The sequence below is a fragment of the Stegodyphus dumicola genome, chromosome 1 (genome assembly GCF_044657685.1).
Source record: "Stegodyphus dumicola isolate Sdum_Otavi_A_Nest chromosome 1, ASM4465768v1".
Lineage (NCBI taxonomy): Eukaryota > Metazoa > Arthropoda > Arachnida > Araneae > Eresidae > Stegodyphus > Stegodyphus dumicola.
In genome coordinates this window covers 187,299,364-187,318,787 of record NC_140768.1, presented here as the reverse complement: position 1 = coordinate 187,318,787, position 19,424 = coordinate 187,299,364, and the positions used below count along the sequence as shown (strand labels likewise).

General features: G+C 32.9%; 1 protein-coding gene across 1 annotated transcript in view; it reads left to right on the top strand.

The window, feature by feature from the left end:
- LOC118200712 (solute carrier family 7 member 14-like) overlaps positions 1-19,424 on the top strand; it is a 349,638-nt gene that overhangs the window by 290,326 nt on the left and 39,888 nt on the right. Inside the window, exon 6 of the mRNA XM_085823820.1 lies at positions 3,163-3,321. Coding sequence (XP_085679946.1) covers positions 3,163-3,321 — 159 coding nt within the window. The remainder of the gene's footprint in view (positions 1-3,162; positions 3,322-19,424) is intronic.

Here is a 19,424-nt window from a genome sequence, read left to right as displayed (position 1 = left end):
AAATAAATAATTTTTTTCTATTAGAAATAACTTGTGAATATAGTACTTCGTTCAATTTTACCCTTATCGTCTTCTCAGGATTTCCATTCTTTTAGTGGATGTTTGTAGCAAGCGCTACATAGAGCAATCACTGCATAACATTTTACCTATTGGGTACGAATGTAATATGTTAACGCTGTAACTCACTCACAGTTAATCAGCAACTTCTGTGAGTTAATCAGCAGCACCCTAACTCACCCAACTTGAATCACCAATCTGTTTTGCAAACAGTAGACTTGGAAAAACTAAACAGCCTGTTAGTTGATTCGCATTCATAAATCTATGAATATTTCTGACATAAATCGGGTTTGAATTCCCATCTGAAATCTCTAATCTTGCATTTGATCCTCTGGATAGGGTTTAGCAAAGGCGATGGCTTGAGTAATTTCATTCCAATTTTGTTTTCAAAGACAATGTTGAAAAATGTAATTGCTGTAGTTCCGAAACGCTGATTTTACCGAGTGCCATCTTAACTCTTTACGCCGCCCAACCGCTATAGTGGTTAGCGTCGCTGACTGCTGTGCCAAAGGGCCCGGATTCGAATCCCGGAGAAGGCATGGATGTGCGTAAATATATAGTGTCGGTGCGGCATGGCGGAACTCTAAATATGCGGCGAGCCGAAAGTCCTCTCGTTTGGTTTGGTGGAAGAGGAGAGGGGTGGGAGACTCTCGGACCCGTCCCTCCCCCGGGGTGCTCTCCATCAAACTTGGGGGCGGAACTGAGCTAAATCGCACTGTCACCTGAATGGTGCTCAAGGCTGTTGCCAACGGCAGGCGTAATCTAGCGCTCTTTGCCACGGGGAATTTCGTGGGCTTGGGCTGACTACGTCGGGCAAATGAGCGTAAGCAACAACATAATTATTTACACTAGTTCGTAAAAGAGATATATTGAAAAATGGTACCATAAGAAAATGAGAAAACGAACTAACCGAATACAGCAAACCAAGGGAGAATTCGGACAAGATATAACGGCAAACAAATGAGCCCTCGCCCACTGAATAGGTGCGTGCCTTTCCCTTCCCGTTTCAGTTTTCAAGGGCATTTTTCTTCGATCGTGCATGCGATCGAGGAAAAACCAGTTGTGTGTTGTAGTAACCTACAATACAGAAGTTAGCTAATACGTATTAGCGTATTTAAAAAAGCGGACGGTAACTCAGCCTGAAAATTCATAAAAATCTGGAAAATGTGTTCAATATTATTTTATTTGTTAACAAATTTATTTCTTCGTTTTTCTTGGGGATTCACGTGCGCATGTGCACAACTAGAGGAGCCGCCGACGAACTGTAAAATTTCTATAAATTTAACACTATAATACAGATGTGCTTATAACTGAGCTTCTTTCGAGGTTGAATTTAATTCCTTTTTCTCTTCATTAAAAAGCATTTCCTTTTAATCGCAGAACTTTATAGCTATAAAGATTGCTTATTATAATGAGGTTATAGACAAAACACATTGTTTTCAAAGCTATGATTTCTTTACCTGACATTAGCCAAGACTGAAATTATAAGCCTTTCCATACTTGTTTGCTCAGTATTGGGGAGCATTTGGTGTGTTTTTGAAATAATTTTCAAGTCTCAGTGTTTGCACATGCTGTTAAGCTATAGCAATTCCATTTTTCAAGAATGTCTTTTTGAGTTTCATATAATTCTTCTATTCCTTTTTTGAACTAGTGTTTTCTCTATTTTCTTGAAGAATTTCATATATGAATTCAAGTTGTTCTGTTCATAAAGATATACCGTACAAAGAGAATTAGATCTTCAACCCATTGCGAGTTTCTTCAAGATTATATCTTTTGGATTTTCCTATATTTAGTAATCTAAACACGAATTCAGATTAAAATTGATTTAATTTTTGTTTTTGCTCTTATACATCCGCTGTAAGCTATTGTCTCTTCCTCTTTAAAGTGCCTTTGAGGTGTAAATGGGAGCATATACGGCTAGCAATAGAAAGGTCTGGAGTTCGAATCCTGACAAGTGCCTAGCTGATTTTTCCTATTTTCTGCTTCGACAAATACCTAATAAATATATAACACAATTGTTTTTTAAGTTTATTCCGAGCAGAAATTTTTAAAAGATGGGAGAAAATTACTTGCATCTTTTTAGAGTTAATTTATAAATTAAGTAAGTATTAAAATGCACATGTTAATGAATTTACATAGTTTCATCGACATGATGTTGTTTGAGAAAAAAATTTCTTTTAGATGTCGCAAAGGAATTAAGACTCTTCAGATTTTGGGGGAAAACAAAGATACCACCATAGAAAAATAAGGATTAGATTGGGTCGAGTTAATTTTCTTCCATTTTCCGTTTCTTCTTTATTCAGGAAGAAGTTTCACATGTGTGGTTTTCATGAATTATTACTAAAAATATCTTACCATAGTTCACAAAATATGCTCTAAATTATGCATATCTGACCTAACTACTACTATGAGAAAGATTAAAAATACATGAAAATAAAGATATTATAAATGAATTCAGAGGTTACCTTGCAAAACCTCGATCAAATATTTTTATGGAATAGGAAATAAATGGTTGTTCTGTTTAACACATGAAGATGATAATCGTATTATGGGATGGAAAACATTTATTTCCGTATGCTGCAAAGTAGTGGTTTTTATGCATGCATGTACGTATGTTCTTCGCATTCTAAAAAACGGCGACATGGAAACTTAGAGAAAATTTAATGTTAGGAAATGGGTTTTTGGAAAGTTTTTATGATGTTGGCATAAAAGCACAAAATGTCATGAAAGCTAGTCTGCAGGTTTACGTCCATGTTTCTGGTTCTTCTGAGTTATCCGTACAATCGAAATGTCGCTCAGCTGAGAATTAAAAGATCTACAGCGCGACATGTGTAAAAATCAAGCACACTAAATTACCGTAAATAAGAAACAAAAATGCACGGCAAATACACGTAAAGTTGTTGAACAAAATATGCTACATAAAAAAAAAAAAAAAAAAAAAAACTAAATAAATAAAACCATCACAACAATACATGGAAACTAAATTAATTGCAACAGCATAAATTAAATTGAAAGCTAATAAACTAAATTAAATGCAAATAATAATTACATAATTTGCAATAATATCGATACACTCCTTCTTATTCCTCTTTCTTTTGTTAATAGGTGCTTTCCGGCGCTGCAACCTGTTTCTACGCTTTTATTGGATTCGACATCATTGCCACGACAGGCGAAGAAGCGAAGAATCCCAAGTGGTCGATTCCTATGGCAGTCATACTGAGCTTGGTCATCGTTCTGACAGCCTACATTACTTCCAGTATGATGGTGAGTTAGTTATGTCGATGACACTGCATCTAGTTAATGGCCATACAGAGACCATCCAATATGCATTTATGAACATTGGTGTTGAATTGAGCATGTAATGGATTTTGGAAGTGGCTGTTGGGAGTTTCACGTCGTATTTCAAGGAATATTCGAAAGGAGGGTGTGCTATTGAGAAGAGGAACTGTTCTTGGAGTGTTTTTGAACTTCAAGAGTGTTATTATCCTTTCATTTCGTAAAGGTCGACATTTTATGCTTCACGCTTATTTTTTCAGCGAATCAAATAAAAGAGTTTCCGATGCAGGGAAAGAAGCACTACTGTCAAGTGAATTTTAAAAAATTAAAAAAAAAAGAATTTTTGACAATAAGAAAAAATAAAATCTGAAAGTTTTCAGATTTTAAATTACGTCTAAAGGGGCGTTTTTTTAACGTTTTGTGGGTTTATCATGTTCTTTGCGCTTAAACCATAAAATTCAGTTCAATAGCAATGTCGCAAAATAATTTTAAAATGAATATCTTTAGAATTTCCGATACACAGTTCGCGCACTAGAGATAAAAATATTTCCCCCCCCTCGTAGAGTGTTGCCACTGCTCGCTTTCAAATCCTTGAGTTTGTTAATCAAAAATTTTTACATATTTTGAAATAATTTTTACATAGCTCACTTTGAAATTTTTGAGTTTGGTAATCATAATTTTTACATAGTTAAAATGAGTTTGTTAATCAAAAGTTTTACAAAATATGAAATCGATAATAAAACAAATTTCAAATTTCAAATTTGGTCTTCCATATGCCTATATTCGTAGAAGGAATACGTCATTAAAAATTCGATGGCTTTATATACCGTTGTTTTATCACAATGCGAGAAATATTCATACATTTATGCAGATTTTTAATTATTTAATTTCTTCAAATATAATGCAGGACTCTTAACATTTGATGGCAACAGTTTGAAAAGTAAAACGGACATTTATAGGACTCTTAACATTTAGTGGCATTAGTGAAAAGACTCTTAACATTAGTGAAAAGTGAAACGGACATTTATAGTGATTCAACGCGAAATCGTAAAACGAAAACAGTAGTCCTTCAGGGACAAAGACCCTTTAGACTAATAATATTTTAAACTAGCAGCTTCGCTGCCAGCTTTCGTCTGGCTTTTAAATGTACCGTTAAATTTAAAAACTGCGTAGAATTTTACTCTGCAGAACAACTGCATAAAAAAAAGTTATTACGTATGACAAAATTACAATGAAATAAGCAATATCCCTTAATACAAATATTAATTATCCTAATAAATAAATTAACCAACTCCCTTTGCAAAATCTTAAGAAAAATGGTATAAATGAGGTTAAGAACTTTGTTTCCTAAAAAAAATCACTCAAAACTTTTCAATATCTTAAAAACAGTGAAATGAGCGATAATAACATAAAAGAATACAAAAAACAAAAAATTCTGAAAAGCAAAGTATAATTAATGAAATTTTATCTTATATTTTCAAGAGAAAAAAATTACAATGAAATAAGCTATATCCCTTAATACAAATATCAAATATCCTAATAGGTGTGGTGTGGTGGTGTATTTAATTATGGCAAAGCACACTAGGGCTATCTGCATAAGAGGAGGGATGCCTTTCGTGGAGGACTTTCTAAGGGAAACTGGCTCGTATACACGTTACACATGGGGAAAACCACGAAAACGCCCATGCAGCCAGCCCGTTCGCGGGATTCGAACCTCGGACCGAACTACCAGTGTTCAGCGACTTTACCGCCCGGCCGCTGGTGGGCCCAATTATCCTAATAAAAAATGAGTTGATTTTTTTATGTTTAAAAAGTCTTAAATTTATTTATTAAACGTCGTACCGTCTTTGTTAATTGAATCCAAAATGTTGGGTATCCTTTATATAATTATTCTTACTTGTTCACAGAACCTGCTGACTTATCCAGCCATTACGTAGCTGCAGATCATTTTTACATAACCATTGAACTTCCATTAATTCGGTCTCTAGAGGGTTGAATGCTTATATCATAATTTGACTTTTATAAAAATGATTATTCTAAATTTTATGCTTCTATAAAAATATACTGTGCTTTAAAAATATGGATGATAGTATCAGCGGCTCTCTCAGCCACTTCAAAAGCAACAGCTTGTTTAGAAATAAATTATGCAGTTAATGCCATAAAATATTTTCATAAGAATCAAATAAACAGCAAACGAAAGTTCTCTGTTTTAGACAATTCGATTTAAATGAAGTTAAGTAAAGTAGCAGACGATAAAATTGCATTTCATTTAAACTTATTGGATTGAATTAAATCTACTTCGCCGACAGCGCATAAACCACAATAGAATAAATGCATTCTTTAAAATTCACTCTAGTATTTGTTTACCATAGCGACACTCTGGCGCTAGATTCACTTAACAGTATTATATTTCGTTCATATTATAACTCAAAATGCACAAAATTGATATCATTTAAAGAATTAAATTATCTAATCGTTGCCACATGTTCTATTCAAATACTATAATAAAGCTAGAAAAATGTATAAAAGAAATTAAGCAAACAAAACAAAAAAAAACAGTTTTTCACAGACGATTCAGTATTTCTCATTCAATTAATTCAGTTCTCACTTCGCGAGAAGGCAAAAATACATAAAAACTCAAAATATCTATATTAAAAATTACGAAGTAAATCTTAAACACTTATTTCCTCGAAAAAATTCCAGAAAGGATTAAGCATGATTCAATTGGAAATAATAAATGAAGGCGTTATCTTTGTTGTTGCTAAGCTACGTTCCTCTAGATTGGTAACAAATCCACTAGTCTGCTGTTTCAAATGTAAACAAACAATGGCCGCCATCAAGAAAAGGATTAGGCTTAGCGGCACTTAAACAGCTTTAAAATTGTTGATAATTCTAAAAATATTGCATAGAGATTTACTAAAGGCATAAAAACCTTAACCGGAAGATAAAAACAACATAATTCAATCATTTTTAAAGCAAAAAATGTACAATTTACAAACATATAAGAGTAAAGAAACTGAGATCAATGAGCCGGATAACAGAGTGGATATATATATAAATATATTTGTATACGTTTGGTGCGGTCCATTGCAAAGAAAATACGAGGTGCACATCTACATATTATAGCAGTTCTATATACAAAATTTCAACGTTCTGAGGCTACTCGTTTTTGAGTTATGCGAGTTACGTACGTACGAACGCACGTACGTACATACGTTCGTACAGACGCCACAAAAAATTGTCTTCAGAATTCATTTTAAAGGAGTTTTATAATTTTTTTGGAAGAAAAGAGTCTTCTATTCTGTCCTTACCTACATATATCACGCAAAAACATCGTTAAATTGCGTTCGATAGCGGTCAAAATGGATATTTTCGTTGAAATATATGCTGCCTGAAACTTTTCGCGATTACAATACTTCCTTTTTACTTCGTACAAGGAAGTACTTAACCAAATTTCCGTTGAAGAAAAAAAATCATGCAAATCTTTTCAATATCTTACAAACATTGAAATAAGCAAAAAATAACATAAAAGCAACAAAAAAAAAAAAAAAAAAAAAAAAAAAAACATAAAATTTCGCGCGGAATTTTACTCTACAGAACAACATTATCAACATTATAAAAAAAATCAATCAAAATGTATTATATATATATATATAAATGACAATGAAATATGCCAATCTCTTAAAAACAGTGACATAAGAAATACGATGAAAAATTGTTGCCAAACCCATATTTCTAAAAAACTGAAACTATTCAAAATGATGCGATTTCATCAAAAATCTATCAACAACAATAAGACAGGAAAATTGTTGCCAAAATCACATTTTTAAAGATGTGAGATGTGAAAAGTGTACTCCGAAGCTTCATTTTAAAGAACTTTTAAAAATACAAAATATTATCATTTTTCCAAAATTCTTTTGTAAAAGCAGTCGCAAGGATGAAAGTTTAACGTGTCCAAAATTCAAAGAAAAATAAACAGTAATGATAAAATTATTCTGAAACTGAGTCTTATAGAAATTAAAAAATTTTACGTTTTATTATTGGGCTTTAAAAATATGATGTAAATTCATAAAATTACTTTTGTTTCGAATTTTCCCTCTAAACCCACGTTCCAAGAGGATAGAATCAGTTTAATAAACCACTCCTATTGCGTACTTCGCTAACAGTCATCAACAATAGTATTTCGTATTAAAGTATAAGAACTGGAGGAAATCAGGCTTATTTCATTAAAGTCTGATTACGCAGTTTTCTTTTCTTAGCTTTAATTTAAATATGGCTTAGTATGGGACATGGAAAATGTTATCGACGAAGAAAACAAGACTTTATATAAATCGTGTCGGAATAAGCTATCGATTCGAGACATTTCACATTTCATTAACCAATCTAATTAGTCAAAACTGAGTACATTATATATGAAAACGGCAAGGATTATTCATTGTTTGATTTTGTCCTTTTTTTAGACGAGACTGATTTTTCCTAAAATGAGAAAACCAGTTGTATATGGTAAATAAAATCTTCTTTTACGGATTACGCTGATTAAATGTCGCCAAATTAAATATCGTATAGAAAATCTCTTCTTCTGAAGTCAAGCCGAATAATTTCAGGCGTTCGGAACGTCTAAATTCATATTCTTATCATTCCAAAGGCAACAGACTCCCAGTATAGCGCGGACGGATTAATTGGATTGTGGATTAATAGAGACGAGTCTAAAAATAAATTCATTTATTAAGAATGATAGAAGTGTGACTATGAGAAATTACCTGCAAAAAAGAACCGTGTAAGAAAAATACAAAAAGGAAAAGAAAATTCATAACAGCAATAATAACAAATAGAACGGAATGCTCAGAATGCATAAATATTTTTAAATTATTCGTTAAAAAGTAATTGCTCAGCCGTTAAAAAAATTAGGTGTTCAACTCATTTGCCTTCTGTTTCATATTCGCACCTATTCAAATGCAAGCACAACCGAATAGCACGAGCGCCGTGAAGTGAAGAAGAAGCATAGGAATTAATTTACGAAACCAAGTGAATTTCCTGACCGGATTAAAGAGCTTGTAAGTACAAATAAATTGCTAATATGAGTAATACTTGTCTGTTAATTATAATGTAGGATATACCATTTTCCTTGTTTTTAGCTGCCCTTGGATTAGCCATAACAATTCTGTCGTATTTATGATCCCCGCCATATTATATTCATCCAGATCGGATCCCTTAACTTTAATTGGCCAGACAGAAAGAGTGACTGTACGTTCTGACAAAAAATATTCCTAATTTATTTTTTTTTTAAATGCAGTGCAGTATATTTAGAGATCTTGATTATTTAAGACAGTTAATTTTACTTGATATTTTTCCTCAAAGATTATTCTGTATGAAACTGAAGAAACGAAAAACAAATAATTATATTTCTATGACCTGGTGATGCTGCTCTTAGAATGGCTACGAGCTATCGGGACAATGGAAGAGATAATTACATTTGTGACACTAATAATGTATATTAAATATTAGTGAATGTCAGAACCGGGAGAAAGGTAAAGCCAGTAAGATACTTGTCACAGGTAAATGTCAGTTAGTTGCGAAATTTCAGAAATAAATTAAAAAATTAAATTATGATAGTTAATTTTCAATTTCGAAATGCATCGTGGAGCAGCATTTTAAAATAACAAACTTGAATCAATGAAAAAGGTGCTATATTCTTTATCACTTTCACAATCGTATGCTTTTCTTTAATCAATTACCCAAATAAAATAAAAAATTTAATTAATTTTTGATGATTTAATATTTAAAATGAGATAAAAAACATCAAAGCATATTTTGTGTACCGTATTTCCTTACGCATTTAAGCGCCCACCAGCGGCCGATCGGTAACGTCGCTGAACACTGGGAGTTCGGTCCGAGGTTCGAATCCCGCGAACGGGCTGGCTGTATGTGAGTTTTCGTTGTTTTCCCCATGTGTAACGTGCTTACGAGCCAGTTTTCCTTAAAAAGTCCTTCACGAAGGCATCCCTCGCTTAAGGCAGATAGCCCTCGAGTGCTTTGCCGTAATCTAATCAACCAAAAACCTTACTCATTTAAGCCCCCCCCTTTTTTTGTAATTTTATGGTTCGAAAATTGAGTGAGGAAAATTATGTGAATTATTTAATTTCTGGAAGACACTGCTAAGGTAAGAACATAAGGACTGAAAAGTCGTTGTGGATAAACTACAGGTAGCAATCCCAATATTATTTCCTTAAAAGGAACTTGCATTCCAACAAGGATACATAGTAGTGTTACCGTTATAATATCTAATAAGATATCCTCATTTCTACTTTCTTATAACTTAAATCTCGCCCATTTTTATTGTTGTCTGTGCTACCCCTTAGGCCTCAAATCATCAATAAATAATTAGAAAAGATGAATGTGTAGTTCACTCAGCGAAATGATAGAATGAATGTCAATTCGTATTTGCTTCGCCGTGATGGCTCAGATAATGTTTAAGGCTGGTATCAAGTACAACAGTTAAAAGGGAAAGGTTCGGCGTGGCATTCGCAGGTAATTTGCAAGACGTTTTGTCTTTATTAGTAAGATGAAAATAATCACTACGTGAGAGAATCGTTTTTAATAAGCGAGTTGTTATTACTTTATATTTATCTAACGTTCAAACTTATATAAGGGATTGAATGATACATTCATTACAATAGGTTGATTCTGATAGCCTCTTGCGATCAAAACCATCAAATATTCGTAATGCTTCATGTTTAGCAAATGAACTCTTAACCTGATGTCGAAATGCCGTCGAATGGCTTTGCATTGGTGTTTTCGTTGTTAACTCGACGAGAAACTCAATTGTGAGCCTGCTTCTCTTAGAAAGTGCTTCATACAGACATATTTCTCCATAGGCAAATGGCCCTCGTGCTTTGATATAATGAATTAAACAGACATACTCAAAGAAAGATTATATATCTTTTTACAGTAAATGACAGAAAATATTCCACAGAAATATGAGAATTTACTTTAAAGATGAATATATTAACATAATATGGAGGCAAATTAAAAAGAAAGGCTAGTGAAAGCATACGTAAAATCAACTGATAAAAAAATCTAGTTCTTTAGATGTATATTTTCATAGTAAAATAAATGAAAGAAATAATATACGTATCTCACAATCAAATAAAGTTATAAAAATTGTGAGATACTTCCTAATTTCTAATTACTAAATAGTGAAAGATTAATATTATTAGATGCATATGTTCTAAAAGTTTAGGTTAGCTTTTGCTAAATAGTGTCTGTAAAAAGCACACGAAGCCTGCCTAACCGAGAGGAGTGGTACTTAAACATTTTGAAAAGGTCCAACTTCTAACTTAGCATTTAAGTATATAAATTCTGGAGATTCCATCAAAAATATCTCGTTTTAAAAACCATGCTGTTTCGTTAATTCTGGTCGCTGAAGCAAAATAAGATCTTTTAAAGGTAATTCAGGAATACAGTTTGGTTCAATGAAATCTAAATTCGGAAATTGTATTCAAAATATTTTTACGTTACCAGTAAAGATGAATGAAGCTAGAGAAAATTTAAATTTTTAAATTATATGCAAAATTTTCTTTTAAAAAACTTTTAAATATTATCATATCTCTACAGAACATAAATAATCAAGGTAGTTTTTTATCAATTATTCTCGATTCTGCTTCGTTAAAAGGAAGAAAAACTGAATTAAAAAATTTTTGAATTATAATGCTATACTTTTTACCTTACTTGTCATTTATTAAAAAGGTACATTTTACTATTTTCATTTCAAAATTGTAAATTACTATCATGCTCATGAATTTTACGAATACATAAAGTTAGGATTACAACTGTTGTAAGTGTTATGATATGATTTAGTATAGTTAATTTTGTTGAATATAAAAGTACAGAGTTACAGTTAATTTCGTTGTATATGGGGGCTCAATAAATCCCTCTTTCCCTCAGATGAAAAAACACCTAAGCACTGCTCTGCTGAATGATACTGTAAATATGTGTAACAATCAATTTTCATTAGGAGAAACGAAACATTCATTTTGAATGTAAGGAATTTAATAAATGGTTTATGGTTAAATATTATTTCCTATGTTGGTACTTCTGTTAGTTTTGAGAGAAATACTAAAGTGTTATTTTTGAGCAAAACATCTTGATATGTTCATAGCTTAATTTTAAATAATTTTCAAACCTAAAATTGCAGTTTTTCGAAACATGCTTTGTCATACCTTTTTTGTGTTATTGTTTCAAAGGGAATGCATGAGATAATAGCAAAGAAAAACTGGCTAATTTTATTTATTTCTTCTAAGAAATTATTTAGTTATTTTATTTATTTGGTTATTCTTCATTTGAATTAAGAGCTCCCTCTATTAGGTTAAGACCATTATAGTTTTCGTTTTCAATTTTCATTTAAATTTAGCTGACAATTATAATTAAAGTAAATTTGGAAAGCAGACGAAATTGTTTGTTTTTCCTGTCAGTATGTGTGTGTGTGTATTTAATTATGGCAAAGCACACGAGGGCTATCTGCCTAAGGGGAGGGATGCCTTCGTGGAGGACTTTCTAAGGGAAACTGGCTCGTATACACGTTACACATGGGGAAAACCACGAAAACACCCATGCAGCCAGCCCGTTCGCGGGATTCGAACCTCGGACCGAACTACCAGTGTTCAGCGACTTTACCGCTCGGCCGCTGGTGGGCCTGTTTTTCCTGTCAGAGAAAGGAATTCTAGAAATGTTTAAAATATGTGTGCCGTGGAAACATTCGTTCTTGAAAATATATTGAGAGTAATAAAATTATTTATTTACATAAATAAAATAACCACATCTATTTAAAAAGTGCGATATCTTTGTTAATTAATTTAATAATTTAAAGTTTTTTCTTATATAAAAACTGTCATATCGTATTTAAAATGATATAAGTATTTAGTTGCGGCTCTTTGTAAACTTAGCTACAAGTTTTGAAACTTTCGAAGTTCGAGTATGCTACTCCTGCTGACATAGAATTTGGCCACGTCTGGACTAAACCATTTACATGCAATTATTTCCTAGATGAAATTACCCAGTTTTCTCGAAAATTATTGTTCGTTTGCTTAATTGGTTATAACAAAGCATGTAAGCACTATTTTTAAAAGGAAAATGCTGGTTTCGTGAAGGATTTCCTGACAAAAACTTTCCCACCAGCGGCCGAGCCGTAAAATTGCTGAACACTGGTAGTTCGGTCTGAGGTTCGACTCCCGTGAACGGGCTGGCTGCATGGGTGTTTTCGTGGCTTCCCCCATGTGTAACGTGTATACGAGCCATTTTTCCCTTAGAAAGTCTTCCACGAAGGCATCCCTTCTCTTAGGCAGATAGCCATCGACGCTTTGCGATAATAAAATATACCAATATCAATGCACGTAGTTACGTCGCACAAGGGGAAAATCACGGAAACATCCTTGAAGCCAATTCATTCGCAAGTACTTAAACGCATCTCGACTACCAGTGCTCACAGGTTTCATCCACTCGGCCACTAGCAGGCCTAAAAAATAAAATTTTGTTAAAGCATTTTCTTTCTGTATTCCAAAAATGTAAGAAATATACATTCTCAGAGTTCTGTGTTTGTTAGAACTGAGGATAATACACAATTCAAATCGGATAGACATCACACTGAACGACAACATTAAACAATGGAGTCAATACATTAAATCAGGGATCGTCAACCTTTTTCGGAAAAGTGCTACTATCTGAAAAAAACGTTTTGCGTACCTCTTGCAATTTTTTCAACATGCGAAAAAAAAAAAAAAGGTGAAATTTTTTTTATTTCTAGGCTTATTATGGGAGTTTTACCCAAATAGCATATTTTTATATGGGTTTGAGCTGTAGACATTTAAAAAATAAACACATTTATTTATAATGAATATACAAACTAGGGTTTTATTGTTATTATACATTTTTAAAGGTTCAGTCAGTTAAGTTATATGTAAATTAAAAATGAATAATTTGAAACATTTAATTCTAAATAATTAAGAAATCCATACTTAATTAATGTGGTTTTCGAATATGTATTTTGTTTACCAAGTCATCTATATTAGGATGAGTTCTTGAAGATGCTAACAAAATAAGGTGTTTTAGGTACGTGTTACTTAATCTTAAACGATATTTTGATTTTATTATGTTCATAATATAAAACATTTATTCACAAACATATGTTGATCCAAACGTATAAGTAATATCTAACGCATGGTTAGATATTACTTTGTAACACAATACACAAATGGTGTAAATTTGGAAAACTGCTTGTTGGTTCGAATTTCCAAAATACAATATAATTTGGGTCACTAGCAGTTGAAATAAGTTCCTTATATTTGCTTGTCAGTTTAGTACGCTGCTGTAGATCAATAATTACGATTTGGATTTTAGTTGGGTAACAATTAACGTCTTGCAGAGAAACTAAATTATTTTATTCTAAGGAATTTACGTTTGTATCTATCGACGGAGTTAATACAGACGATATTATTATTTTTCAAATCTTTTAATTCAATAAGGTTTCGTGTGCCACTGTTAAAACTCCGCCGTGCCACACTGTGGCATGCGTGCTGTGGGTTGGCCATCGCTGCATTTAATCAATACATTTGGTATGTGTTTTGATCAATTTATTCGAAACATAAATTAGTAACGAAGCATTTCAAATAATCGCAAACAAATTTGGCCTCTGTTGTCTCAGTATGACAAACAATGAGGCAAAAGATCAATGGCGATATCTGTTTCGAGTATCTGTTCTTGTAGCATAAATAAATACATTGCCTTCTTAAATATTAAATTTCCAATTTCATTAGCCTAAAATGTTTTGACTTTAAATCGATCATAAAATTCTATTATGTTCTAAGGTATAAAGATTTTGTATCAGATTATTGAAACTCATCCACAAAGTTTTCTTTACAGTATGCGATCTAAAATTCTAAAAAGTTAAAGAAACTCATTCGTAAAGTTTTCTTTTCTAATAATCTGCGGAAAACAAAATAATTCACGAAAATTTGAGAAAATAGGATCTGAATTTTCACTTTATTGAATAAATCCGCAGGTTATTTTATAACATCAGGCTGAAAACTGAAAATTTAAAATGCAAACTTTTAAATAAAGTTTTAAAATAGAACCAAAATTGTATTCTAAAATGAAATATGATCCTAAATACAAATGGTCAAGTGTTCAATTAATTTTATCACAGTTCCTTATCTCATATAAAAATATATGTACACATCATATGTCAGAATTGTGAATGTCGTCAAGCTCTTTTTATTCAAGAATTGTACTATACAATACGTATATTTGTTTTCTTTTATAAAACTAAAATTAGAATTATCCATTGTATCAGAATATTCGTAATTGATTTGGAAAGTGCTCACTTAGTTTTGGGAGCCTTTATATGCGAATAATGCTGAAATCATGAAGTATTATAAACTTAAAAACTTTATTCCAATTCAGCGCAAATAAATTCATATCGTAAACATTTTCGGTATATGATTCTTTTACATTTAGTAGTGTCAGAAACTCCAGCTACGTTACTACGTTACACGACTTAAACATTGTGACCAGTACATAAGTTCATATTATGATCAGGTAAATTAAGCAAAGTCAAATAATTCGAGTTTCCAGGTTAAGCGAAAATTATCCAGAACTGTTCATTGTTCGACCATTCCACCTTTCTACTTCTTCAAAATTAGGTACTTTTCCATTTTGCCGGCGCAGGCGATAAAGTCGCCAGTAATGGTACAACTCATGCCAAACGGAATATCCTCTCTGGTAATCTTTTACGCCTCATTTGCAAACCAAATAGCCATTTCTTATCAGATTAATTGCTTCTTTCAATACTGACATACAATTACATAGAATTTTACCAGATAAGGCCATTCGGAGTAATTAAGACAATTATGATGCAGTCACACCGCTCACCTGAAGGCAAAGGTTAAACTCATCAATTCTAATGAGAATTCACTAGCGAAGTAAAGCACTGTGGTTTTACATAATTTTTGAGTAAGCTATTCAACGAATTGAAACAATTCTTGCATTTAAACATGTATTCCAAATTAAAATTTAACTTGAAACTAATGTAGATAATTACTGAGAGAATTCATTTTTGTAGCGTAGTTTACGTGAGATAAGATCACTTGGGATCACGTGATACGAACCGGCGAATCAGGATGTTGAACCATGAAAGGATAGTAAATTCTTAAATTAATGTCTTTTTGCAATTCTATTGTGTTTATTTATTGGCTTTTCACAAAATTTTAAACGATATTAAAATGTTTATGCCTTCGAAAGAAAACAATTCTTAGAACTGACATTTGTTAACATTTTTTATGTGTATACTGTATGTTGTCGCCAATAAAGCTTGCTTGGCGGAATTTGCGCCGGCAAAACGGAAAAGTACCCCAAATTAAATACAAAAAATTCAAAATGGAATAAACAGTGTCCAGAAAGAAAATCTACTACACTGGAATTCTACTCTTCAATGTTATAGATGGCTTGTTATATATAAAGTATTTCTCCCGCCTTCTTAGCATGCCTTCGTGGAATAGTGGTCAGCACACTCGGTGCTTATTCGAGTCCCAGCGAGGGCATTCCTCATTTTTCATCTCTCTTGCTTTCAAAATATATCTAATGTCTTTACAGTTATATCTGCTACATTGTTTTGCACTTGTTAATACAGAAAACTGAAATTATGAATGCCCAAAACAAATACTGCATACAGAAGACCTCAGTGTAAAGGCGAAATTTACAAAAGGCGAAAATTGAAATTGGTGCAATCTTCCTAAAATGCAATTGATAGCGCTAGAAGTTGCATCGAATTTAATAAAATAAAGACTTTCGCTATTTGTATACATGTATAGTCAGTCTACTTTATTACACTTGTAGAGACATTAGGTTATTACGTTTGATACGGGAGACTTGAAAAATGAGCAATGCCCTCGGCGGAACTCGAACCTTGGACCTCTCGAATACGTGCCGAGTTTGCTGACCACTACACCAGGAGGGCATGCTCAGGGAAAGGAAGAAATACTTTATTCACTTATGCGTTACTTTCAGGCAAGTATTTTAGAATTCATAAGTTATTTATTGCGTAAATGTCACAGTTATGTCCAACAGTATGTTAAAAACAGCATAATGCACACTTGCTGTTTCAATGTAGATGTTATTAGGCCAATAATTCTACTGCTGAAGATCGTAGTCTATACTTATTTATATAGTGTTGTTATTATATTTTTCTCTCTTTAGGGCTAATTCTAAATAATCAAATTAGAGACACAACTAACTATTTCGGATTGCAGGTATTACGGAGATGTGGTAATCGTTAGTAATGGTGGAGAGATCATGGAAATGGAACTGAGTCGTCAAAAAAGGACCTCTGTAATTCCGTTTCTGTTTTTATTACTTTTGCACCGTTACTGACAACTACCGCAACTCCAGGACAAGCTATAATAGATACTGCATGTCAAAACAGTGGTGCCACTCATGACGGAGTAATTCGTACTGTGATGGCGCTCGTAATGTGGAATGCTTTTCTATTATGGGAATAATTTTAATCTATTCTTAAGACTGGCCCCAAAACGTGGAATATAATAAAAAGGATTCAAAGAATACTAAAAGATTTGGCGGTGTTTTAGTGCAGGAAATTTTTCTAATTTATTAACTATAAAATATTTATATACTCAATGTATATACATCGTCTCACAGTTTTCTAGTTTAGTTTTTGTTTTACTTTCTCGTTATTTTAGGGGGTGGAAGGGAGAAAATAAGGATTAAAAAAAAATTGAGGTTTTTTTTTTGTTTTTTTTTCAAGATGGTCCTGGGATAGTAGGCATTGCCATTGAACAGATCAGTTAATTTTAGCTTATTCTATCTGGCTGCCTCTCGAACCTGTTCTCACTTGTAATTCCATAAATTTTCGCTTTATGTGAAATTAGTTTAATTTCCACTTCTTCAGAAGATCGTTGTTGCAGTTATTAATAATTCAGTAGTCATGGACAGATCGTACTTTCCTTTTCTCACCAAACATTTGCCTTTGAGTTTCTCCGTATTCCTTGACAACTTGCAGTTCTCAAGTGGGAATAAAATAATAATAATAATAATAATAATATATATATATATATATATATATACATTTGCTTACGTCTTTCCCTTTATTTATGTTTATAATGCAGACATTTTTTGAAGTTGACGCACCATTAAACTTAGCTCTACTTTTAATGTATGATGAAATTCACACGTGATTTGTAACGCGAGACACTTTTCGATATGTACTGGCGAGCCTTAAACGAGGCATTCGTTCGACGACATTTGATATCTTCTTTTCCATCGAATGTTTCACGATTACAGCACCATTTTTGGTGAGTACCATACTTCCACCATAGCTGCAGTACCTGCAGGATGAGAAACAGGCATTTGGGCAGAAAAAAAAGTTCAATAGATTCGGTGTATTGAGAATACGCAAAGCACACTAGGGCTATCTGCCTAAGGGGAGGGATGCCTTCGTGGAGGACTTTCTAAGGGAAACTGGCTCGTATACACGTTACACATGGAAATAAAACCACGAAAGCGCCCATGCAGCATGCCCGTTCACGGGATTCGAACCTCGGACCGAACTACCAGTGTTCAGCGGTTTTACCGCTCGGTCGCTGGTGGGCCCTTCAGTAGATTCGGAGAGTTTACTTTCATGATTAGTCAAGGAATAGGAAAAAATCTTTGCAGGTATTATGCATAATGTCATAGAAAAGGTACTGTATAACAGCAAAATCTTTGACCTATCACTTTTACTGCGAGAAATATATTAATATTGCAATAAAGATATAATTATGTATCAACTGGTATGAAAAAGCAGCGATTTATTTCATTGTTCGGTGTCGATGACGTACGGTTCCGGCTCGCCAGCGAAAGCTGAAAGCAGATATTGATCTGTTGAAAAGAAAAACTGCTTTGCTATCAATTACGTACTGTTTCATTATCGGCATAACGGCACATTAACTCGATATCTGAAGAACGAAAAACGTTTTTCTTCTCCATAACCACGGTCCATTATTCTGCATTTTGCTTTCGGGACAAACATCTTTTCTGCGGAGAAATCGTGTTATACAGAAGAACGTGAGGGGAAATTAATCTCGCGGAACAAGAAAGACTTGATCAGAATTGGCCCAAAATGGATTATAAATGTTGTGCTGATAGCTAGACAACACTTTATTAAAAAAAAAAAAAAAAAAAACTGAGTGCATGTTTTGCGTCTGAGGAGAGATTAGGGTTTCATGTAAAGAGATTAGGATCTTTATAGTTGCTTTTTTACCGTGGTGTTTAGTTCTTGCAATCTCGGAATGGATTCGATTAAGGATACCCACTACTTATCTAATTGTTTTAGTGTCTTTTTAATATTTTTTCAGTGTGACTCCAAAAGAAAATATGATGCTCATTTTAGAAATGTTGCGCAACTTTTCTATGTGTGTTTCTATGTGTATCAGCTGCCCTCTGGAGGTCCACCTCGTTTTAATGGACGGGTGGTAACCTGCCCTAGCAGCAGATGTTGGCAGATCGTGCGATTTTTGCAAATTTTCTACTTTTGGTCAAAATGTGCTACTAAAATTTGTCTAGGCGATTTTGGGAATTTTCTGCTACTTACTTTTCTAGTGTTGCTTAATTTTTTTTAATATATCATAAGATGCGTATATATTTAAATAATGTGTCTGTTAAGATTAACCTGTAATTTATTTAGGTTTAAGGAAGAGTTAGTAACTGGCAATCCTGTAATCGCAAGGCATAAGCGCGTATGCGTAAGCTGAATTTTCGTCTCTATTTACTGGCATGTCCATTTGATTGATCGATTGATTTATTTAATATTGTAAAACATTTGATTTATTTACGAATGCCTAGATTTTGATACTTAAATTATTAGCTGTAATTATGAAAAGCTATGTATGCTCAATTTCTTTTGTAAAGAAAGAATTAAAATTATTGTTTGATATCATAAACTAAAGATATTTCATTCGTATTACTATTGATAAATAGGTGAATTCCGTAAAAATATTAATGAAGAAAGGGAAAATATCGCGAAAGGAATGTAAAACAACATTCTGCAC